Source organism: Gorilla gorilla, chromosome 6, assembly GCF_029281585.2.
Source record: "Gorilla gorilla gorilla isolate KB3781 chromosome 6, NHGRI_mGorGor1-v2.1_pri, whole genome shotgun sequence".
NCBI lineage: Eukaryota > Metazoa > Chordata > Mammalia > Primates > Hominidae > Gorilla > Gorilla gorilla.
The window spans coordinates 106638476-106665491 of NC_073230.2; the positions used below are offsets into that span (position 1 = coordinate 106638476).

The window sequence follows — 27016 nt, forward strand, 5'->3', positions numbered from 1 at the left end:
ACTATCTAATAAAACAGTGGGGCTAATTGGCATACTAACTGCTGAGATAACATTATTAATAAATTTAGTCCTCAGTATGTTTCAATGGGGATTAATATCCGAGGGCTGTTGAAAGAAATTATGGATAAATTAAATTTACCCGAGTTTATTTGTATGAAGAATGATTCATGAATCAGGCAGTACTCAAAATTAGGACAGAGCCCCACCCAGCAACATGGCCAGGCAGTATTTGTAGACAGACAAAGGAAGTGATGTATAGAAACAGCTTGATTGGTTATAGCTGGACATTTACCTTACTTGGGCATGGTGATAGCTGGGCATTTACCTTACTTGGGCATGATGTAGCATTTGCCTTCTGCGGACATAATCTGATCAGTGGGCAGCCTGTGATTGGCTGAAACTCAGCTGCTATGATTAGCTGAGACTCAGTTATTAGTTACAAGAATATACTTTTAAAGTAGGTTGCAGTTTGTTAACATACTCAGTTAGGTTGCAGTTTACTGTAAAGAAATTCAAAACACAAAGGTAACCTTAGGACAAATTTAATTTATAAGAGCTGGCCGGGTGCGGTGGCTCACACCTGTAATCCCAGCACTTTGGGAGGCTGAGGCAGGCAGATCACGAGGTCAAGAGATCGAGACCATCCTGGCTAACACGGTGAAACCCTGTCTCTACTAAAAAATATTTTTTTTAAATTTAGCCAGGCATGGTGGTGGGCGCCTGTAGTCTCAGCTACTTGGGAGGCTGAGGCAGGAGAATAGCATGAACCCGGGAGGTGGAGCTTGCAGTGAGCCGAGATTGCGCCACTGCACTCCAGCCTGGGCAACAGAGCGAGACTCTGTCTCAAAAAAAAAAAAAAGACAACAACAACAAAAAAAGCACTAAATAAAGTTTCTATTTTAAATATTATACCTCCTGGGTATAACTAAAAGATTATAAATCCTGGGGCTCTGGTTATTTTAACTTTTTCACCAGTTCTGCTGGAGATGATTTGTTTTCCAACTCCTAAGACTAGTAGATTAGTGATCATTTCCAGGATTTCCTAGTACTCATATCAATCATTTCCTTTCACTGCTGTAATACAATCATCTAAGTTTAGACATTGGCCTCAAATATGTTCTTAAGAGCTATTGAAATTATCTCATTTTATGATTATAAATTTTAAAATACATTTAATTATGATACATTATTATATAAATTTATAAACATTATATTCATATATCTTTTTCCATTGTCAAGATCTTTGTCACTTATTACTGACTCTTTTTTTGATGTTTAATACCCTGCAGAAACTTTACCAGTAACTTCCTTAAGCGGAACATATAATGTTTGGCAGTGAAATGAAAGTTTCTCCTTCTTGAAGGCACAGCCAATCTTTGTGAATTATTATCTTAGGGTCCCTCCTTAAGAGTATAAGTTCCCAGAGAGCAGCTCTTATGCACTTATAGCAGCTGACGTAACTCTTACAATATCGAGTACACATTGTAATCACTCAAACTTTCTTTCCCAATAAATCTAAGTTCATATTAAAGCTTCATTTCACACAACTGTAAAAGGAATGTTCTGAAGTATAGTTTAATAACACGTCATAATTATATTCTAGAATTACTTCCCCATACTTTCATTTTTAGAGAGATCCTTTCCCTACTATCCCAACCTTAGTCCAGACTTGTGTAGGTCTCTACAGTCTAGAGGATTGGCAATGAAAGACATACCTTGAAGAAAACGCTTGCCCTATTGTTGACCAGTGGCAGGACCAAATGTTTTATATCATTAGCACTTCTGTAGTTACAAATATGACAGCACCAAGGACAAATACTTGGGGAAGAAAGACTACTTCCCAGTCTTGAGACTAGATAGGACTTTCTTCATTTAAGACTAATAAAGTAAAATCTAGTCAATGGAGAAATCCATGAGATACTCAGTAACAGTAAAGTAAGTATTAAAGACACAGAGGAAAATTCTTCTGTAAGATAGTATTACTGCAGATACGTCAGGCAGAAAAACAACATTGAATATATGCTTACTGCCCCCAAAGAAAGAGCCAGTCAATGATCTATAAAAAGTAGACTAAAACCATCAAAATGAAAACCACTGAAATAAAATTCTCATTGGAGAAACTAACAATGAGACAATGTGAATTTGACAATGTGAATTGTTTATCAATAATCCTCAGAATAAGCTTGAGAAGTACTCTTCAAATGCCAGAAAAGTAAAAAATGTGGGAACAAAGTTAATAAATATGAAGGTCAGAATTCACAGGTGTATTCATAAGTCCTGTCTTCCCAGAGATCAAGTCAAAGCACATGTATCAGATATAATCATCAAGGATTTAATGGAAGGGAAACATTCAGGTCTGCCAAGAAATCTGTATATAATTGTAGATTTGGAAGGCCTGCAGTGTTTCAGACAAAGATTTTTAAAAGTCAAGAACATTTATACCAAAAACTTGCTCAAGGATACTCAAGAGGAGATTTCTAGTAGGCAGCTAAGTATTTAGTTTGGTTGCTTAGGAGAGTGGCCTAGAATAGAGTTTTATGTTTAGCTTATGAGGGGAATTTGAAAACAAGTGGCTGAAATTTCCCGAGCAAGTGTGAAGTTACATATATAGTAAGGCCAGATTCATCTACAGATAAATTTTGGCATGCTTACACAAAGCTAAAAACAAAATGAATTTGAATACCTTTGGATATAACATATTCTGCAGCCTGCTGTAATACCACTACTCCTTATTGTCTACTTTCAGCCTGCTTCACACATCTACACAACATTAAAAAAAAAACCTTAAGACAATACAAGATAGACTCCTCAGAACACCAGCAGTTAGGGGAACGTGGGGGCAGGGGAGGGGAGTATGGAATATGAGTGGAGATGAAGTAGTAGCAGCCTTCATAATAGAAGTAAATCATACAAAGAAGGTCATGAGATTAGTACATGTTGGCATCAGGACAAAATTTGGAATTTCCTGATTTCTACTGTTCTTTCGTGTTTATTAGGCTGGTGTAGCACCGGGATCATGTTTGTATAGAAAGAAGGATACATTCGAGTGTAATCTATTGATTTTGTTCATTATAATGATGATGCATGGCCTCCAAGGTAAAACAAGTATTTAAAGTTGATCAATGCTTCCTTTAGAGTGAAAGCTTTCTATTAGCTGCATCCGAATTAGTCAGTTTGTGGGGAAGTTTATGCTCTTCAAGGACTCTGGTATAAGACAATTCCTCAAGAGCATTTTATAGTTATCTATGTTCCTCTACTTAGAGCAATGCTATTTATATTCACCTTGTGGCTATAAAATAAATACAGCCAGGTTTAGCTAAAGCAGTGGCTGAAATTAAGTATAGAATTAATGTCTCCTTACGATTGTATTATGTAAAAATTATGGCTTTAGCCATTTAAACAGATTTTCCTCTTGAAACTTAAAAACACAGGTAGCGGCCAGGCGTTGTGGTGCACACCTGTAATCCCAGCACTTCAGGAGGCTGAGGAAGGCAGAACACTTGAGCCCAGGAGTTTAAGACCAGCCTGGGCAATATGGTGAAACCCTGTCTCTACAAAAAAAATATTAAAATTAGCCGGGCATGGTGGGGTGTACCTGTAGTCCCTGCTACTTGGGAGGCTGAGGTGGGAGGATTGCTTGAGCCCAGGAGGTCGGGGCTGCAGTGAGCTGATACTGTACCACTGCACTCCAGCCAGGGTGACAGTGAGACCCTGTCTCAAAAACAAACAAAAAACCGCAGAAAACAAAACAAACTATGCAGGTATAACTGGGATAAATTATTGGATGAGCCGTGATTCTCATGGAAGGATAGAAGGCACATATGGCCTTACTGGATATGTAAGAAAATCTTCGCTGTGTCCAGTTAACTTATCCTAGATAATGTTAACATGACTAATCATGCTAATTACCTGATCATGATACCATACAATTCCTCCAATCGAATGCTTTACTTAAAAACCCAATTTAAAGAATAACTCTCTTTAAACCTTCCTTGTTTTTTTGTAGGTAGCAAATGGTAGTCCTTCCTATGAGCGTTCTAAGCAACTTGTAATGCATTTTTGGCTTTAATGGTATAATACCTTATACAATAGAATATGTGTACAGGGTTTGATCTTCTCTACTAAAGTTTTAGCGATTCGAGGTAGAAATAATATTTTGTTTATTTTATAGTATACAGTAATTGCTGAGATAATGCTTGTTAAATTTGTATACCCATATTTTCATAGTGTTTGTGAAGATGTGTTCACCTTTTAAAGTGGTGCTGTATTGTAAGCATGGTGGAAATGAAAATGTTAATTTTGCTTCAAGGTTAGTGGAAGCAAAATGAAGACAGGAAATAATAAAGCTAGCTTTTACTGTGGATGATATTTGAATTAATGTTTAAGATAGACATTTGCTTCCTTAATTTCATCTAATGGGATTGGATGCAGATGAGAGTGGCAGTGGACAGTGTTGTCTCATCTTCTCTGTTTTGTCCCTGGGGACAGCCATCAGGACTAAGAGGAGAGTTAAAACAGACAATGTTGTTTCCCTAGGTCCAAAATTAATTGAAATTGGAGAATAAACAGTGGAGTTAGAATATTTGTCTGTAATTACTACAAGTGATGTAACTATCAAGATATTTGGTTTCAAGTGTGAATATTTGTGAAACATGAACTCAGGCTTATTATATTCTTCCATCAGAACCAAGTTCTTTTAACAAAACACCAGGGGTTCAGTCTATGTCCCATTGCTTGATGCACCGAAAGCCAGCCCCTGAGACAAAGAATATTGCCAGGGAAGAAAGCTTTATTTGGGTGTTGCAGCTGAGGAGATGGGAGATAAGTCTCAAATCTGTCTACTCAACTGACTAAAATTGGAGGTTTATATAGCATGAAAGGAATGTAGCTATATGCAGGAAAAACAGGAATTAGGAGGGGGTCTGGTGTCTCATTGTCTGAATGTGGTGATTTGGTGAGTTTCAGTTCCTTGGGAGGCCTGATGGTTGGTTTCCTGAGAAAGGAATTCAGAGAAGATAAATCCAAGTTTCAAGCTTTAAGACCAGCTGGGTCAATTTTTGTGTTTATTCGAAAACACTGCAGACATTAATTCTTTGAGGAAATTGGGTGGATTTCACTTTCTTATTCTACATATAGTATTAATAAAAAAAGTTGAGTTTTATTTCCAAAGAGCCTACATCATTCAAATGAGCATAATGTTTCAATGTAAGATTATTTTTATCAGGAAAAAGATTTTAAATATACAGAAGAGAGAAATAGTATAATGAATCATGTCATCTGTTGCTTAAGTCTTTTAAGATAGAGACAACGTTTTATTTCCAAATACTTCTACATGAAACTCTATTTTTGTTTCTTCTAAATAACAAGGCATACATGTACAATTGCTGTATGCCTCGTTATACAGTAGAGGCAATAGAGTGTGATAATTGAGATTATATACTGGAGTGCTAGCTAGATTCAAATCTTAGCTCTGCCATTTCTGGGTGATATTGGCAAGATCACATAATCTCTCTACTTTTTACTTATTTGGTCTATAAAATGGAGGTGATAGTAATAGCAACCTCAGTTATTATAAAGATTAGATTAACACATATAAAACATACAGACCATTTCCTGGATCATAGAGGGCAGTCTAGAAATGTTAATGAATGTAATTCTGAAAAACATTAATTATTAATATCATTACAACTTAAGTGGAAGTGATCTTAGCATCAAATGGAGCGTGTTTGTGTATCTGAATGTGTTAATAATGAAAGGGCATTATATTGAGATATTTTTCATTTTATTGTCATGAATTTAATCTTTGTAAATTCATGCACAACCTTAAGATAATGCATGCACAAAATACAAAGCAAAGTTAAATGCTCAAAACACATTTTAAAAATGCAAACACAAATGGGGAAGATTGTTTTGATATCATTATAGGTTTCATATGTTCAATTTTTTTTTTAATTTTAGAGACAGGGTCTCACTATGTTGTTCAGACTGGCCTCAAACTCCTGCCTCAAGGTATCTTCCCACCTCGGCCTCCTGAGTAGCTGGCACTACGGGCACTTGCCATCATTTCTGGCTCTGTTTATTCAGATTTTAAAGAAAAATTAGATGTTAAAATAAACTGAGGGGAAAAAAAAGCTAGCAATGTAACAATTATCTATGAAAACCCAAATTCAAGTTATCATTAGTTTTGAAATTTATTTGGATTCCTAGTTTAGGTTTCAAAAGACATCTGACCCAATAAGTCATTAAATTCCCTGAATATTAGTGAAGCAAATTCCTCAGAAGACTTCAGTTGTGCCAGCAAACTATGCTATTTTCTTAATTCCCAGAGTAAGCAAAAAGAAAGCAGATCATTACAAAGCCTTATTAACCCAATTCCAAGATCTGTCTAAAATTCAAATGAAGTAAGTTCAACCTAGAATTCCCATGTCGTTAAATTGAGTTGATTTATTTGCTCCTTTTTATTTTATTGATCATGTTCAAAATTTCTCCTGTCTGGGACATTTGGCTAGTCTGCTGAATTCCCTTGCATATTTGTGTTGCTATTTATTTTCCTCTTAGCAGAGTCTTGTCTACATTAAAATTAATTCCAACATAATCTCCTATCTAAATGTCTTTTTCAATGCCCAATCTTTAATGATTATATTTTACTTTATAGCAATAAATAAACCTGGTTCTAGAATAAGCTAGTAGGGATATGCATCAAACAGCAATGAAATCTAATTATTAAAGAAAAAGGAAAACTCCAGGTTTCTTTTCTAGCATTTTTTTTAAAAGCTGTCTTATAGTATGTAACCTTTATTTTACACTTTTAGGTATCAAACAGTGGTGAAATCTAATTATTGAAGAAAGAATCAGAGTCTAGGTGTTACCGGTGGAGGGTGTCCAGGTCCTTGGCATTCTGAAGAAAGAACTGGATAAAATGCAGAAAGCAATGAAAGAAAAACACAGATTTATTGAAACAAAAGTACACCCCACAGAGTAGGAGTGGGCTTGAGCAAGTGGATCAAGAGCTCCAGTTATAGAATTTTCTGGAGTTTAAATACACTCTAGAGGTTTCATGTTGCTTACTTGGTTTACACTCTGTGTAAATGAAGTAGTGGCCCACAACCATTCTGATTGGTTGCAGAAAGTGACCAATCAGAGGCTGAAGGTGAAGTTACACAAGAAGATTTGGCCTGCAGTCAGTCTGATTGGCTGCTGAAGGGGACCATTTAGATGCTGAAGTGAAGTTACAAAGTTACACCCCTATGCAAATAAAGACTGTGACCAGTCTGATTGGTTGTGGGAGGGGACCAATCAGAGGTACTTTCCATTTTGCCTCTGCCCTGGGAAGAGGGTGGAGGGTTTTGTAAAGGAAGTAGTCTGTGATCCTTTTGTTACTTGGGTGTGGAAAGTTGAGTTTTCCTTCTGATTTAGTTCTAGAAAATCAGTATGAATTGGCCTTAGGTTCCCTGCCTCTAAACCCTGTTCTCCTGCCTCATAGGTTTCTTTTCTAACATTTAAAAAATTACCTTACAGTTTGCAATCTTTATTTCAATTTTTGATGTTGGCCCATATTGAATCCTTGAATAGGATGGCATACAGGTAGAATATTAATTGCTTTGTATCCATGATTGCTTTGGTTCTTTTTGCTTCTAAAATAAATGGTTTAAATATTTTTGATGTGATACGTTTGGATTGGGTAATAATAGCTAGCATATATTATATATACATATATATACTGATTGTATGATATATGCTTATATACATATGCTTATTCTATACTAAGTGGTAGCATTTAAAGGATACTACCTAGTATATTTACTACCTAGTATAGAATAAGTATGTATAATATATACTAGCTATTACTATAACTTTATGTATCATTTACAATTCACGAGAACCCTTTGTGGCACATATATTATTTTATTTTTCAGGCAAAACAAGTAAAATTTAATGAGCTTAAGCTGCCTGTCCAGTGCCACACATTTTGGATTTGTCAGAGTAGGGAAGTGAATGCAGTGCAGTCTGTATGATCCAGAGGTGGAACACTGTGTCACCGTGCTGTGCTGCCTGGGCAGTGGGCACCTATGAGGAAGAAGAGGGCCTGTGAAGGAGCTGCTGTAAATTGAGACTTAAGGGTAAAATTTTGGAGACAGTTTTGATTTAAAATTTGAATTTATTACATCTATCCATTATTCTCTCCGTATTTAATTTTGATGCATTTGGCTTATATTTCATCCAACTAGTTTTATCATTGACAGTTGTGAGGTTACAGTGTTCTTGCAGTAGGCAAAATAAAACGTGGGTGATGTATAAGTTTGTTAAACTTTGAGTCCTAAGTTTCTGCTGATCTGATCCACTATTCCCAGTGATGTTTACCATGAATATCTTAAAATTAATGTGTGCATCTCTATGGAATGTAGCCATCTCAGGAATCACTGGGGGGAGAAACTATAAAACCAATAAAAAGGTAGACTAGACTCAGTGTCTTCTAAGAATTCTGCCTTATGTTTTTGGGGCTGCTTTCCAAAATTTTTCAAGCCTGTCCTGATATATTTTTAATGCTTTACACACTTGGGCACATGCTCCTTTTGCAAAGATGGTTTAAACATGGGTTTCCAGTCGTCCTGGATTAGTGGCATTTATGGTGGGATCCTGGAGTCCTACTGTCTGATCTCTTAAATTAGATCTTAGTTGTATGACTTTAGCCAGTGTTTGCCTCAGGTATCAAGAGAATATCATTGATCTTCGTACCTTTCAGGGTGGTAGGGTAGTTTTAAACCTCATTTGCCCTGGCAATATTTTGAAAAGTATATTTGTGTATCATAATATAAAAAGATTCTTTTAATTTTTTAGAAGTAGAATGGCTTCATTTAAAACATTTCCTTTTATAATATAATGCATGCTACTACATGGTTTCCATGGGGAGTGCTATGTTGAACTTTCAGACTCTGTAAAAATCACATAGTGCCTTTTACAATCCTTGAGCAGAAGATAAATATCACTCTTTTCCCAAAATATAGGTTACATATTTAGACATAATGTGTAGATATGGGTATACTTTTGTAGCACTGTATTACATCCCTTTCTGATGCTGGATATTTGAAAACTTCATACTACATATGGAATTTAAATCAGCCTCCAACTCTTTTCCATCATACTCAACTGTATTGTATTGCTAATGGCTCTCCTTACTCCCTGCTAGGTCCTGTGATAGGCAATTCATGGGCATTCATGCAAACTAAATTTATTCATCATGCAAACTAAAGTTACATCAGTTTTATTTCAAGGATGTCCTCAGGTTCTGTATTTCAAATCTTTTGAATGCATCATTATAATCCTCATCAGCGACTTTAATACATCTTATTTGAAGAATGTCAATTTTGTCTTTTAAACTTAATAAACAAGTTATTGCAGGGATCAGTATTGCCTTTTAACTTAATTTAGTTCCAATTTATCTTTCACTGTCATTTGGAAAATTTATATATTCTTTGTTTTAATATTCCCTACAGTGTTTTTTAACTTTCTTTTTGTTACTGCTCAATTTCAGCTGCTTTGTGATTTCACTTTTCCCCAAAATCTACATATCTCAGACTGTTTCTTCTCTTTTATACATCATAATTATTAGTAGAATAATACATGAAGACTTTACACTGAATCTAATCTTTAAAAACTAGAATTGTTTCTTCACCTTTCTTTCGCCACTGATGTTATAAATTTACTTTTCATGTTAATTTTAAAACTTTCTTTTCTTAGTATGTTAAATAAATTGCTTCTGAAGAATCAATGCTATAGTTTTTCCAGAGTAAATCTAAGGAGTTACAATATTTTTATTACCTGAAGAACTGGCATAATCTTCTGAATTCATAAAATAATTTGTTCTTCATCAAATATATTAGCTAAGCTCATATGTTTTTTGCAAGAACAATATTTCTATTCATTAAATACATAATTTCAAAATTTTATTTTTTGTTATGATTCAGTAAAAGTACAAATATTATGTGTAAGTCCTTAAGTGCATATTCAGTGTCATCCAACTCATACACTTTCTAAATCTATTCATGTACCAAATACTTCTCTAAGTCATAGGAGAAAATAGCAGCTTAAATCAATGAAATCAGAAGGCTCAGTTATGTTCTTATTGTCATTGTACTAGATTCATCATTTAATATTCAACCTGGCCTTCCAACTTGACTTAGAACAACTGAATGGATGAAAGTTCCACACCTCTTTCTATTCATTCTTTATTTGGGCATCATCACCTGCAATTCTGTTGAGTCTTCATTCTCATTGATCCAAGAGACTTAGCAAAAATGAAGCTTTTCAAGCTGGGTGTGGTGGCTCACACCTGTAATCTCAGCAACTCAGGAGGCTGAGGCAGGAGGATTATTTGAGGCCAGGAGTTTGAGACCAGCCTGGACAGCATAGCAAGACACTGGCTCTAAACAATAGAAATTAAAAAAACCTAGGTGGGTATGATGGAATGCACCTATAGTCCCAGCAGCTCTGGAGGCTGAGGTAGGTAGGAGGTTGGCAACTCAATGGTGTAGTGAGCCATGATTGTGCCACTGTACTCCAGGCTGGGGAAGAGAGCAAGATCCTGATTCAAAACAAAACAAACGAACAAACAAAAAATCACAAGGCTTTTCCTCTGTGTGAGTCAGACCTGGTAACAATCTTTAATTAGCAGAGCAGCACAGGATGCTTAAATTCCAATGCTGAACTAGCCATAACAGAGTAATGTAATATTGTATATTAAAAGGTAATGTTTAAATTTTTTTTTTTTTTTTTTTTTTTTTTTTTTTTTGTGACGGAGTCTCGCTCTGTCACCCAGAGTGGAGTGCAGTGGTGCAATCTTGGTTCACTGCAACCTCTGCCTCCCGCGTTCAAGTGATTCTCCTGCCTCAGCCTCCCGAGTAGCTGGGACTACAGGCATGTGCCACCACACCCGGCTAATTTTTGTATTATTAGTACAGACAGGTTTTCACCATGTTGACCAGGCTGGTCTCAAACTCCTGACCTCGTGATCCACCTGCCTTGGCCTCCCAAAGTGCCAGAATTACAGGTGTGAGCCACCACGCCTGGCCTAAACTTTACTTTTTAATCCATAGTGTTGATCCAGTATCCCAGTATACCAGAATGTTCAGACTTGATGCCTGTATGAAAGTCCACCTTAAATATAACACATCCTATCTTTGATAATGCTTTACATTGGACTATGATGCCATGCCTTAAGGCATATTACATATCCAAAATTGATATTGAGGATAGTAATCGAGACTTTAAAAAATTCTAAAATCAGTAATATCTATGTTATAAAAGCTGCAAGCCCTAATGTAAATAACAACTGTACAAAAACTACAAAAAACCAGGATGTATTTAGAGATTGAAATTTGAAAATATACATACATACATACATATTGGAGAATTGCATGCAAGGCTTGTTTCATCACACAGGATCCTACACACACGCACACACACACACAGACACACGTGCGTGCGTGCACAGTCTCATTCTGTCACCCAGGCTAGAGTGGAGTAGCATAATCATAGCTCATTGCAGCCTCAAACTCCTGGGCTCAAGGCCCTCATGTCTCAGCCTCCTGAATAGCTGGAAATATAGGAGCATACCACCATGCCAGGCTCATTTTAAAATTTTTTTGTAGAGATGAGGGCCTCACTATGTTGTCCAGGATGTTCTTGAACTCCTGGCCTCAAGTGATTGTCCAGCCTGGGTCTCCCAAAGTGCTGGGATTACAGGCATGAGCCACTGGACCTAGCCAAGACTGTTGATCTAACTCCTTTACTAGTGAGATAGAAATACAAATTGTGATACTTCCATAGAGAGTTTTAGTGAGCCATTTTATTCTATATCAACTAATTATTTTACAACTTTGTGGCACACAAAAATAATACAGAACTGGGGACATAAACGTAGCCATAGTATGATTGCAAGCAATGTTTATCAGTTTGCAAATCTGAATTGTGCAAAATAGTTAAGTAAATTTCCATTGCAATTTAGGTAAAATATATAGACTTTAATTTTTGAATATTTTGCTATAAGTAGGAATATTTTTTAAGTTAACATGAAAAAGAACAAAATATTAAAAATCAATGCTTTTTATAAGTATCAGTTCTAAGGGTGAGATAAATATGTTAAATTTGCAAGAGCTTTTTGTACCTGTCAAAGAATTATCATTATGACTTTCCAAATTAAATTTGCTAATATGCACTGGTTGTAAAATTGAATGACCTCCTCATCCAACATTAGCTTGTATCTCTGTCTCTGAGTCATCTAATCTATTATTTAATAGCTGAAATTATATTGAGAAGAATAGTCTGAGAATTATGCATTTCATGTGTCAGTTTTGTTTTACCAAATGCATTTGAATATATTTCAGAATCCACTTGCTCATTTTCTCTGTACACATTTGTATATGGTGGTCTGTAGACTTCAGAAGATATATTTTGAAAAGAAAACACTGGAAGGAGACATAGATGTTCTTTCTTGTATGTGTTCTGAAGAACTGGAATTCTTTGTTTCAGAGGGAGAATTTATTTGAAATAGTTAATTACTACATGAGACATTCTGTGTTAAGTAGCTTTTTTCATAAAAGTCAGGTCCTTTGTGTGTAATATTTACTGTATTTCAATTAAAAATATACTGCCATAATATGTAAAGATAAGTAAAGACATGGAGTATGATGGTATAAGGAACAGTAGTTTCCAGTAGCTTAAAGATAATAAATGAGTTCAGTTGAGAAATTCTCATCTTTTTATGAAGTTATTTTAATTTATATAAACTAGAAAAGGAGAACCATGGAAATAGCACTATTATTCTTTTTTAAAATATGTTTAACAATTGTACCTTAAGGAGTCTTGATACATGATTTTACAAGTTGAGAAGTACGTTATTATTTTAAAGTTATTTCTAAAAGCCATGTATATGGTTATTTAAAAGAGCAAGAGCCTCCATAAGATGAATTTAAAACTGTTAATTGTTAAGTGTGAGAGGATTCAGAGGAAACAGAAGTAATTTTTATGTAAGGCAAGCTTTATAATATTAATAGAAAAGACTTAAACCTTAATAGTTTATTCTTATCACAAATATAATATATTCTCATTGTATTATTGGAAAAACCAGAAAGCACAAGTTATTTCTTAAAATTGCAAAGCCAGGAATAATACTGGTAACACTTGCTATGTATACATCCATTCATTTCTCCCTCTACCTGTTTCCACCCAAAACAAATAGGATTTTTTCTCTTTTCACTTTTACTTAACTCGTAATTTTTAAACTTCATATCATTTAAAAACAAATACAGTTAGGGTAGAGTTAAAACCTGTTTTGATTGAACAAAAAAAGTTTAACACAAATATCAAAAAATGTTATAGGTGCATTTTGGATAAATGAATGAAATTCTTAGTTTGTTACCAGGGGAAGGCAACAAGGTAATTCAGTATCAAAAGTATAGTTCCAATAGATAGAAAATTAATCTTTGACTTGAGACTCCTGAGGGGTTTTCTTGAATCATTATTGATTGGATCTTCATTCCTGCCTCAAGAGTCAAATTGGTTGAAGTTAGGATTTAATTGTATTTAGAGTTAGAATAGATCACTTCTTTCCTAGCATACTTTCTTTTTTAAAACAAAAATTGATATACCTGAAAAACATGCAAAAAGCAAGGGGATGAGATTTAAAATAATCTTTCATTGCCATATTATTTCTGTCACGTGTACCATTATTTGTCAAAGAATCATCTTCAACTGCACAATATAAATTTAGTTAAATAAATTGTGAAATTTATTTCAGGTGGATAATATTAGTTAGGTTGTATTTAAAGGCACCTCTCCAGTTTCTTATTATTTTATTTGTCTGTTTGTTTGTTTGTTTATTTATTTGAGGCAGGGTCTCACTTTGTTGCCCAGGCTAGAGTGTGGTGATGTGATCATGGCTCACTGCAGCCTTAACCTCCCATGCGCAAGCGATCTTTCCACCTAAAGCCTCCTGTGACTACAGGCCTGTGCTGCCATGTCCAGCTAATTTTCTGTTATTTGTCATAGAGACAAGGGTTTGCCGTGTTGCCTGGGCTAGTCTAGAACTCCTGGGCTCAAGTGATCTGCCCCACTCTTCCTCCTAAAGTGCTGGGATTACAGGCGTGAGCCACTGGGCCTGGCCTATCCAATTCTTTAAGTTTACATCTTAATAAGTATTATATGTGTGGAAGTCTGGTCTCCCTCGTCCCCCAAAGATGATCCTGAATGACTCCAACATTGAGGAAATCAGGAGAGTGGTTAGTTATAATGTGAATAATACAATAAAGATATACTGTGAGTGCTAATACCCGAATGGAAATTTGTGTATCCAATGCTATCAAGGTACTATATTTTAAACAATTCCTGTAGATTTATTTTTTGAAAAATATGCATTTGGCAAGTAAAGAAGTGCATGTGAAAATATTTATGTTAGCAAAAATTGTAATATTCTGTTTATTCTTTTTCTATATAGCCTGAGAAAAATGACAGTGAGCCAGGCAGCCAGAGGATAAAACCTGTTTTCATTGAAGATGCTAATTTTGGACGACAAATATCTTATCAGCATGCAGCAGTCCATATTCCTACTGACATCTATGAGGGCTGTAAGTAAAAGAATGTTAACATCTGTTGGAATACCATGCTCTCGCCTGTCTTATGTTTCCCATGTTTGAGGGGGAAAAAAAGAGCAAATGTGACATTGTTTTGTTTGTCATATAAGAGTCTGTGGTAAATTCTGATTTATGTGAAAGAATCAATCTGATTTTCATGAACAGTTTATGTCAATATAGCCTCACTAAACGAATATTTGTAGGACAGCCTGCATCCATGGAGTGGTCCTTCTAACTTAATGTTTGGTAAATAATTCTGCTTTCCCAGTTGCCACCCATAACTTACAAAGTATATAGATATATTTGTCAAAAGCCAAAACTGTGCAGCTGTATTATACACACATGCAAAGATATTCTTGCATAAATGGGTAAAGGGAGAAAATTGTGTGTTTCAGATTCTTTCCAGTTCTTATGACTTCTCATGTCTGTCAGTCTCTCTCTCTTTTTCCCTCCCCCTCTGTGTTTTTCTGCCTTACCCTAGGATATAGGTAAAGAGTACCTTCCTCTCAATGTATTGTGGGCTTCCGGCCAAAAGAAGTGCTTGGGTAAAAGGAAGAGACCTTAAAAACTAGAAAAGCAGTGACTGGAAATATTGGTTGGAGAAGGCTTCCCTGTGAAAAGGGGATGGGGAAGAAAAGTGTTTAGGAAAATAGTGGTGGAAGCTTGCGCAGGTGTTGTTTTTTAGAGACATGCTTTGCATTAATCAGAGCAGAGCCTGAGAATTCTAACTAGGAATTTTCCAAAGGACAGCTCTATCATGTCTGAGAATGAACTGTGACCAGAAACAGGGTATTTGTTCAGTCATATCCCTGGTCTTCCATATTATTTATTCTTTAACCCATCCCTCCACCCCATCCTGCACCTCGTTCCCTGCCTTCTCACATAGTAAAGGGTAAGGGGAAAGAACTGCTTGCGATTGTAAAGAACGTATTTCTTGTATTCCTCTTAATTGAGACGCGGTAGAGTGTATTTGGAATCCAGATTATCCAGATGGCCTGGGTTCTGGAACCAGACTACCTGTGTCCAAATTTAAATTTTAGCAGTATTATTTCCTCTGGCAAATCCTTCAAATTTCTGAGTAGGCATTTTCTCATCTGTAAAATGGAGATAAGATTAGTATCCTGAAATGTCCTTTGAGGATAAAGCAAGTTTAATGTATTTAAATTCTCATAATAGTGCCAGGCTTATAGTAAGTGCTATGTAAGCGTTTGTTGTTGTTATTATTTACAGTTAAAGTTTATTTAGACTCACAAAAGGGACTCACATTGTAAATGAGCTTTTTTTTATTCACTTTGAGATTATTGGTTTTAAAAACAATTTTTAATGCATATATGATTCTTTTTATTACAAATTTTATCTTTGATCAAATTATTTTATTTTGTTTCTCCTTTTAAGTGTTTTAAAAGTACCACTGTTTTCATCCTATCAATTCTTTGATGATTTTAAACCTATAATTATATATAATAGAAACGTTGTATGTGTATATATATGTGTGTGTGTGTATATATATAGTTTCTTTTTACATGAGCCTTAAACATAATTTAACTTCTTTACAATACAACTGAGACTATTAATTCCAAGCCCCTTTTTAAAATCACTTGGGATTTGGATTCATATATTAATATTTTTTCTTGGACCATTGTATTATTTTTCTATAATTACTTTTGATATTTGTAATTGTTTTTGTCATTATTCTAACTGTTCAGACAATGCTAAGCTATATGGTTATGTTTCTCAATTTTTGAATAATATATTTTCCACTTTAGTTTCAGATCTATCACCTGTTGTTTGTTGGATATGTTAACAAAATAATAATCTCCTTCTGTATCTTTCTATTGAATTCCAATTGGAAGAAAAACTGGCTGGGCATAGAAGCTTTGAGTCAAAATATTTTTTGTCAGTACTCTGTACATTATGGCACTGCTTTTCAACCTGCGTTACTCTGTTGAAGAAAACTGAAGCCACCTTGAATGTTGTTCATTTATTTGAAATCTTTTATGATTGGGTTTTGTATTGTTGATATCTGGGAGGCTTTTTTATTTCTAAATTTAGTAATTTAGAAATGTCCACAAGATATTTTAAGTCAGTGATTTTCTAATAGCTTTATTTACTCTGTGAACATTTTGTTTACAACATGTATTTACCTAGAAGACTGATGTGTAAAAGAAGTTAAAGCCAAAACCACTGTGCCTGAAATAAATGTGGTGTGGCCAGAACACTAGCTGCTTTCTCTTTACTTCCTTTTCTTCTGTTTCTTTTTTTTTTTTTTTCTTCTGGGATGGAGTCTCACTCCCTTGCCCAGGCTGAAGTGCAGTGGTACAATCTCAGCTCACTGCAACCTCTGCCTCCCGGGTTCAAGCAGTTATCCTGCTTCAGCCTTCTGAGTAGCTAGGATTACAGGCATGCACCACCATGCCCGGCTAATTTTTTTGGTTTGTTTTTTTGTATTTAGTAGAGACAGGGTTTCACCATGTTGGCCAGGCTGATCTCAAACTCCTGACCTCGTGATCCACCCGCCTTGGCCTCCTAAAGTGCTGGGATTAAAGGCGTGAGCCCCCATGCCAGCCCTCTTTACTTTAATGTCCTCTGTCTAGTATTGGTAGTCAAGACAGATTGTCTGGACAAGTTTATAGGTTATTGTTTGGTTATATGTGAGCCAGAATTGTCCACAGGAGGCAGTAAGATACTTACTTTGCATTAGAATCTGCATTCTCTTACTCTTTTGCTTCCTTTACTGAGTTGAAATCACTTTATAACTTAAGCATCCATCTGTTGTATGCTAGAACAAATATGAAATCTGACTCACAAATTTGAACGTAAATTTTTTTAAAAATTTTAAAAAAATGTTTAGGCATACATATATCTTAGTATGCTACAATTTACATACACAAATTAATTTGTATAAACAATGTTTTTCTTTCCAATTTAAAATAAACTATTTGTAAATAGCTACAGATAATTTTAATAGTCTCAGAGAATACAACTTAACATTTTGAGAATCAATAAAATACTTAATATGTTCTCAGAAGTCAAAGGCATTCTTTGGGATATGTCATAATTAAAAGAAGCTCTGTCTTTGGATTATTTATTTAGTCCCATTCATCTTAATATTGGCATCTTCCTCTTTGCTGAAATCTCATCAGTAAGACTCTAACCTTTCCTGGCCTGTACTCCTTTAAAATTCATGTCCAATATTATAAACTGCACAAATAAATGACAGGAATAAAATCAGAAATGTCCACAAGATCTGGAAAAATTAATAATTACCAGTATTCTTCATGCGGTGTGTGGGAACGTATCCGATTTAGAGGATTGTTCTAGGCTTCTGAGTTTAATGAATATGAAAGTGCACTTTAATTGAAGGCTTAACTGAAGGAAACAGCCTTTTTCATTTTCAGACAGTTGTGTAGCTACACTCTCATAAGAAACCTCGTGTTACAATTTCACAAAGATGATTACTTTTTAAAGTCCCTTGAATTGAAATGTGATTATTTCTGCTCAATGATATATTTAAAGTTTTAGAATACTGTATTTAATTAGAGCCCCATCTCAAAATCTCCATTTTTGAGAATTTCACTGGTTGCTTCTTTTCTTTTAGAGGACACCCAAACCATACTTAATTTTCAGACCTAATTTATCTGCTTAGAATTATAGAAGACAAGCATATAACTTAGTAAAAACAAGGGCTGAATATTCTGACTTAATTTGTTTTTAATCACAGAACTTTATTAATTTTTGAATCACTTTAGACTCAGTGTAGGGCTGTCTTCATAGAATATTGTATAATTATTTTAAATGGAAATTTGTATTGATAGTTCTTTGTATAATTATATTTCTATAAGAATAACATAAATGAGGGAAAATAATAGGAAGGAACCCCAACTTGCATAAAGCTTTCAGGGACCAGATACTTTTGTCCTTTTACTTACCCTATAATTTAAGTAAGGCAATTATTACTTACATTTTAGAAGTAAAAATACCTAACTAACTTTTATCATGAAGATATCTTCATTTTGATAAAAGAAGACAATTTTCATGAGTTGTATTCTCTTTTGATGTCTCATGCTTTACTAAAAGTGCTTGATTTTTGTAATTTAAGCTAATAATCACTGACATTATCCTTGTAACTTATCTTGATATTCAATTGTGTTATCTTAAAAGATATAGCCGCTGTATCTTAGATGACATCAGTGTCAAAATTGCAGAGGAAAAAGGTGCTTGCAGTCTTTCTGGACAATTGCATAATCTCCTGTAAATTTTAGTAACTAATCTGTTCCAACAAGGTCCACCACTTGCTAATAGTTTACATTTAGCTGTTGTAAACAGCCCATTTTGTTGTTACTCCAAGAATCAGTGTGGGTAGTATACCTTTAACAGAGTAAAAAAGTTAGTATTCAAGTTGACTGGCATGCTCTACATAAATCAGGCTAAATCCATAGATCTGATAGTTGTATAAAAGGCAGAGGAAAACAATGCTTCTTTAAGGTGTTTGGTGTTCTTGGGCAAAAGGCTTGATTCAGATGGAATAGTTGTGCTCTAAAGTCTGTATCTGCATATTTTTGAGAAAATTATAGTCTCAGTGAAAATATTTCAGTGGAGTGATACTAGCTTGTCATACTGCTTCATCAAATATATTTTGTAAGAGGGGAAACTTGTTCATGGTTTTGGTAGACCATTCAGTTCTGGTGTATAACGTTATTCTTTGTAATTAGCTTTGAAATAATGAGAAGACGTGAGAGCAACTTTAAAATACTGAAATTAAAGAGTGAAATTATTCTTTGGATAACAGATGATTTAAAGGAAATGCAATCCACGAGAGATATATGATTATTTGATGTTACTTACAATGATTAATATGTGTAGGGTAGATTACTTAGGATGTAATTTGTTTATAACCAAAGTGGATTTTTTAAAAGTTAATGAAAAATGATATTAGGCAGAAACTATAGAGTTAATATTTATTTTTTCTTATAATGTTTTTGTTTCTGAAATATTATCTTCTTTCAAACTATATTGATTATAGTAGTTGATATATATTAGTTAACTTGGAAGTGTACAATATTTTGACCTGTATTTGGCATATTTTATTTAACAAATATTTTGATTTATTGATGGATTAGTTTAAAAAACAATATGTTAGAAAGTAAATCACATTTGTTCTGTGATTTCAATAACAAAATAATATGGATTATATTTATATGTGTTAAGAAAAATATCTATTTTGTAATTATAGCTTGATAAAAAATGTTACTATCTTTTATTGGAATAGAAAGCTCCTCCTGGTGTGGTGGCTCATGACTGTAATCCCAGCACTTTGGGAGACCAAAGTGGGTGGATCGATTGAGCCCGGGAGTTAGAGACTGGCCTGGGCAACATAGTGAAACTCTGTCTCTCTAAACAAATTTTAAAAATAGCCTTGGGTGCTGGCATGCGCCTGTAGTCCCAGCTCCTTGGAAGGCAGAGGTTGGAGGTTCACGTGAGCCCAGAAGGCAGAGGTTTCAGTGAGTTATGATTGTGCCACTGCACTCCAGTCTGGGTGACAGAGTGAGACCCTGTCTCAAAAAGATATATATATACACACACATATATATGAATATATATATACGTGTGTACATGTATACACGTATATATATATGTGTGTGTGTATATATATGTATATATATATATATATATATCAAGGAAAAGTTCATCATAACTAGGAAAATAGCTTTTTTAGACATGGTATTATCATTTAATTACCTCAGAAGTAGTCAATCATCAAGTGAAATTTTATTAATTAAAACAAACTAACTTCAAATATATATGTATGTTAAAATATATATCATAGGAATGAAAAATATTAAATGTTCTCTTTATTTTGCCTTTAACACTTTTCTTCATTTAGCAAATACTTATTAAGGACCTAGCATGTCATGTACTTTTCCAGATAATGGGAATATAGCACTGACTAAATGGTCAAAATTCTCTGTAGTCATGGAGCCTGCATTCTATTGGAGGGAAGTGGAGTGTAAAACAAACAATTAAAATAATAGTGTATATCGTAGTGTAATGAGTGCTCTCGATAAAAATAGAGAAGAGGTTAAAGATAGTCCCTGGGTTAAGAGAGAAGAGTGAAATTTTATAATGGGTAGATAGAGAAGGCCTTGTGGCTAAGGCAATTTTGTAATTGAAGTCTGTAGTTTGTGAGCAAGTGAGCCATAAAAATCACCTGTGTAAGAAGGCTGTGGCCATGGAAACAGAAAACTCAAAGATCTTCAGGCAGGAGCATGGTGGGCTCATAATCAGCAGGGAGACCAGTGTGGCCAGAGCAGAGTTAGCAAGGGAACGGGGAGCAGGGGTAGCAGCAGATGCCATGTCAGCCACAGCCCTATGGACGATTGCAAAGACTCTGATATTTACTTTGAGATTGTCTTAATTATCTCAGACAGATAGGCTAAAATAACAGATGTGTGTTTCTTACCGTTTTGGAGGCTAGGAAGTCCAAGATCGAGGTGCAGGTTGGTGCCCAGTAAGAATTTTCTTCCTGGGTCTTCTCAGTGTGTCCTCACTTGACCTCTTCTGCACTAGCAGAGAGAGAGAGCAAGCTGTTTTCTCATGAGGCCACTAATCCTATGGGTAGGTGCTCCACACTCATGACCTCATGGAAATTACCTCCCAAAGGCCCCATCTCCTGATAATATCACATTGGTGGTTAGGGCTTCAACATATGAATTTTGGGATTATACAAATATCCAATCCATAACATAAACGGAAAGCTGCGGGATGTTTTCTGGAGGAAGAATTATGTAATCTTTTCCATCTTTATGAAAAAGTTGTGGACATTGGATACTATGTTGATAAGAATAGGCATAAAAGGTATAAGAACAGGAGGTATGATGGACAGGTAGGCTGAAATAACACATTTATACTAAAAAATCTGAGCCTCCAAACGCTAGAATTTTAAACATATACAATCCTGGGGTAAAAAACGACGTCATTCACTTCATCAAGGTTCAGCTATGGATCGTGGACAAGAATACAGAACCTAACAGAAGTGGATGCAAGTCCTGGCTTTATTGCTGAATTACATATTCAACTTCTTTACAATCAAAGGAGATGAATATACCTTGCTAGGGTGCAGTGAGGATTGCATGCAGTAAGTAATGCAAGGAATCTATCTAATAGGAAATGCTTCTGTCTTCCTATTTTTAAATCCCCAAATAGCAAAGTTAAGATGAATGAAACGGAACAATTTTTCTCACTAACTCAAAATATTACCATGTCCCTCCAATCTAAACCATACCAAACTTGTTTCATGAACAACAATTAAATAATTCCAAAAAATATTTTTTATTTGATAGTTTCATTATTACCATGGTAGAAATCAAAACAGGCTTTCAACCAATTGTTCTAAGTTTTACAGGATGCTGACTCATTCTTGTTAAAATTGCTGATTAGTCCAACAGGAGATGACTTACATGAGCTGCCATATATGAATATCCTCACTGTGACAAATTTCCTAACATGTCTAGTGCTCAGATGAAGAGCTGAAAAATCCACTACACTTCCAACCCACTGGTATTTTTCAGGGTAATTGTTTTCTGTGCTTGGTATTTGTCACAAGTGTGAATCTGGATCACAATAGAATCATAAAAGAGTTTTCATCAGTAGGGCATTCTTAAGTTTTGTGTTTATTGATTTTTTAAAACCAGATAATTTGCAAAAAAAAAGGGTTCTTTAATTCTGGAAAGTACATCATTATATATAATATATAGAGTTGTATGTTAAATGACTAAAAAAGTGAATGTTTTTAAAGAACTTTCAGTAAAATGTTGTCATGGTTCTGATATTACCAGAGTAGCTTTTCCTTTTTTCTTTTAAAGTGCTATTTAAATTATAAAGTCTTCATTCTGACTCATGCAACCAGAAATCTGATTAAGTGCTAAGAAAGGGCACTTTTAAAAAAGTACAATTGATTCTGTAACAAAGTGATCGTCTATTGTAATAAAGTGATTAGCTTACATAATTAACATTGTTTCTCATTGGGAGCGAGCAGGGAAATGGTAAGAACATCATAAGACATTGAGGACAAGCCTGAGTTAGAGAATATAAATTTTAAGCTAGGGTAATTTGACCATAATTAATAAGTTTGGCACAAAGAGAAACAATTCTACTTCTGAGGTAAAGTTGGCCTTTACTTTCACTATCTTTTTAAAATAACATTTATGTAATACATGCATATTCATAGAGAACAATATACTATTGACTTTCTGATAAGAGAATATTGACTACTTATCAACCCAAATGCCAAAGATACAGTATTCTTATCATATAGGTAGTGGTTTTTTAATTCATTTCAGATCACAGAACAACAGACCAATTAGTAATAGCTTTATAGATATTGTAAATTGCTTTAGACTGAATTGTGTTCCCTCCATCCCCAATTTATATGTTGAAGTTCTAACCTCCAATGTGATGTGATACTTGGAGGTAGGGACTTTAAGAAGTAATTAGGATTAAATGAGGTCACAAAAGCGGGCCTCAATCTGAAAGGGTTGGTGGCCTTCTACGACGAAGAGGAGTCCTTCTCTTTCATTGAGTACATGCAGATATGAGGATATCTGTAAGTAGCTATGCTTTATAGCTACTTCTTTGGAGATTCATAGTACACATTAACCCTTAAAAGGTCAAAGAAATTCTGCTAGGAATAAATAAAATTTGTTTTACCCAATATTTTTCATATATGTATGTGACTGTGTAACATTTACCTCTCACAAGTATGTTTCAGTTAATTCACATAATCACTTTTTCAGATAGCTGTATATTAAGAAATGGGCATATTCTAAATTTGATACCATTTATAACTCACTTTGCTTTCTGTATGAATCACTTTGTACAAATGTGACGTGGTTTGTTGTGAAAATCCAACTTTATTTTGATAGCCTATTAAACCTTTTCAGTGAGTGACCCTGGATAAGGATGACTTTCCTGGAGATTCAAAATAACAAAATGATCTAGATTACCTTTAGACATAAAAACGATCTCAATAAAAATGTCTCGATTAAGAAATTCCGGCTGGGCGCGGACGCTAATGTCTATAATCCCAGCACTTTGGGAGGCAGAGGCGGGCGGATCATCTGAGGTCAGGAGTTCGAGACCAGCCTGGCCAACATGGTGAAACCCTGCCTCTACTAAAAATAGAAAACTTAGCCAGGTGTGGTGATGTGTGCTTGTAATCCCAGCTACTCGGGAGGCTGAGGCAGGAGAATGGCTTGAACCTGGGAGGTGGAGGTTGCAGTGAGCTGAGATTGTGCCACTGCATTCCAGCCTGGGTGACAGAGCGAGACTGTCTCAAAAAAAAAAAAAAAAAAAAAAAAAGTTTATTTTCATTGTAATAGTGAAATTTCCAAATTTGAGTTAGTGTCAACTCCTCTTCCCTACCTTAGTGAGGAGCTAATGGAAGCCTTCAGTGGAGGCTGGGCTTTGATAGCTGCTGTTTGAATTTTGCCCAAACTAGGGAGAAGCAGAGAGGAAGGGAAGAACAAGGATGGTTAGTTGTTACCTGTCTGGATAACTTAGGGCAGGGCTGGGTAGATGGCGGGCCTTGTAGCTAGTTTATGCTGACTCTTTGTTTTGGATTTCTGTGTTTTTTTTCTGGTTCCTTTGACCCAGGCAACACCCATCTCTGTTGTATGTGAAAACTTCCTGCCCATTCCTTCCATGGCCCTGGGAGCATTTTGGATTTGCTCCCCAGAACTACCTAGGGTACTACAGGAGAATGATTGAATCTTACATGCTTCATGCCAGCCTTAGTAGACACTGCTAAGTCTGCCAAAATCAAGGCATAAAATGTTGGATAGTTTTTAATGTTTTACTCTGTATCTCTTGTACTATATTTCATTACAAATTTATCTCATGTTATATATTTGGCCAAATATATAAGAAACAGCCAAAGGAAATTCTGCTGTTCTTAGGAAAGCCTCATGGAGGACATTCAGTGAGTTAAGAGTACTTGAAGTTTTTAAGAATCTATGTCAGCATATATGGTTAATCTTGGTATTGAACCCATGTTTTCTATCAGGAGAATAATGCCCACATGCAGATCACATAAATCCTAGCACACTGTCTAGTGTGTGCACATAAGTCAGAAAGGAATATCATATCATATATTTTTCCACAAGTACTTCTCAGAGCTGATATTTCTCAGTGCCTTTTCTTAAGAAGGAGCTCAAGTATTTTACAATACTAGATTTTCTTCATTTGCATTTGGTTTTCACAATTACCTAGGCACAATGTTTAAAGAAAATATTGTGATTTTTTTAGTCTATTATGGAATAAGAATATTCTGGGATTTGTAAAAAATCCAGTTATTGCTTTATTTTTTCTTACTGTTTAGTAGGGAATACAAATAAAAATTTACTGTTTAAAAAAAAAAAGGAAACCCAGAGGGAAGACATGAAAAAGAATGTGTGCAAAATTCAGTGCCTCTATAAATTGACAGCTGGAAATCAGAAGTACACTTGGCTAGCTTTTATGATGCGTATAACAAATGACAGGCCATTCAAAGGTTGAAGAAGAGAGATAATCTTAAATTAAAATAGCTTCCAAAACAGGCTGACAGTACTGTTCATAGCAAATTAAAAAGGGATTGACAACTGGAAAAAAAAATGGGGGTCTGGAATTTGAGATGAGGATTTTTTAATCGTTTGGCATTTGACTTCGTGGATAAAAATCTTACTCGATTTCTCCCTAGAGGTAGAAAGGCATTTAAAAGATATTTCTAAAATTTTATTAAAACGACAAAGATTTTAAATGGACTGTAAAGATTTCATGTTTATTTTGTCTCAAAATTCGAAGATCAGACTTTAAAGATACCGGGTTATGAGATATGCAAACATTCAGATTGGATTTAGTCAACATTAGTCATTAGATCAAATGAAGTTATATGTAAATTTTAGTTTAATGAATAATGTTATTTTAAAAAAATACTACCTGAGTTATAGAGTAGCATAAAATAGTACTAAAGGCCTTGCTAATATTGTTTCAGTCTTCTAAAAAGGTGGTTCTGTTTTTGCTTGCTCCTTTCAAATGACAGTCACTGGAACATGTGTGGATGTTCATGTAGGCGTCATGGACACTGGGGCCAGTTATTATCTTGTATTCACCTAGATTGCCATGTGATTGAAGAAGTGTGCCATTACTACACTTCCAAGTCTGTGAAGATCAGTTGTTGTTTCTATATTTCCTTAGTAATCACCGTCCCTCATATGGAAATACATTGGCAGTGACTAAGCCACTTCGAGTATAGAGCAGAAGTCCCCAGATGAGTCATACAGGCAGTTGGTGGAAGGCTTCATATTTGAAAGAAACAAATTTTGTATGGAGATAGTATTATTTATACTCAAAATGGCTCCTCTATTTAATCTACACCTTTTATAAGTCAGAGGAATTTTTTGACCTGGAGGAGAAAATCTTAATTCCAGAATAATTTAATTTGTGACCGTCATGAATTTTCAGCTCCACCTCAAAGCTAAAAAAAAAAAAAAGACAAAAACTGGTTTGATTAATTTTCTAGGATATATAACCAACATTTTCTCATTTGTGATAGAAGGGTAAATGGATAAAATTGATTATCCTCTTTATTTGTCATTCATTATTAACAGTTTGTGTATTCTCAAATTAACCAAGTTTTAAATTATATAAAATCATTTTCTGTTGGTATTTTAAATGAGAATAAGATTGACACAATAGTTTTGCATATATGCTATTTCTGGTATTTTAACCTTACAATTCTCTTTTGAAATTACCTTCAGTATCAGTTTTTTAGTCTACGAAAAATAATAATTACCATATTTTAAAAAGAATAAGACAGTGTTTTTCATCGGACTTAATTCTAGAGGAGTTATAGCTGTTTGAAAAATAAGATAATTCCTGAAGGGTCCAAAATATTTTTCATCAATTTCAAGTATAATTCAAAATAAGGATTTCCAAGAATATTTGAGAAATAGAATCTTCCCTCTAATGTCCAGATGGTATAATTGAAAGGCAGTCATCTACAATTTTAAAAGACCATGCAAGTGTTATATATAATCATTTTAATGAAGAATACTATTGATATGTTGTAGTCGTATCACTTCAATTACAACATGTATTCTTAAATCGTATCGTACTGTTAAAATTTTCACATAAGAGTTCACATTTACTCTATTAGTTGATTGTCTCATACTTATTTTTTAAAGGATGTTGTGGGTTGCTTTTGAAGATTCCTCAAAGCCTTTTAAAAGTGGAAAAGTCAGGGAAGAAGTAATATAGTGCGAATTGGATAGCCTTTTTAAACGTAAGTGGAGTGGTTCCAAAAATAAGGGGTAAGAAATGAAATTTTTAAACTATAGAAGGAAAACGGTGATATT

The 27016-nt window shown here is 34.7% G+C and overlaps 1 protein-coding gene across 8 annotated transcripts in view; it reads left to right on the forward strand.

Annotated features, from left to right (window-relative positions):
• Positions 1-27016, forward strand: part of CACNA2D1 (calcium voltage-gated channel auxiliary subunit alpha2delta 1) — a 494639-nt gene that overhangs the window by 309861 nt on the left and 157762 nt on the right. For all 8 annotated transcript variants that reach the window (XM_055347564.2, XM_055347566.2, XM_055347565.2 and 5 more), the window contains exon 6: positions 14492-14621. In XM_055347564.2, the coding sequence (XP_055203539.1) occupies positions 14492-14621 (130 nt within the window). The remainder of the gene's footprint in view (positions 1-14491; positions 14622-27016) is intronic.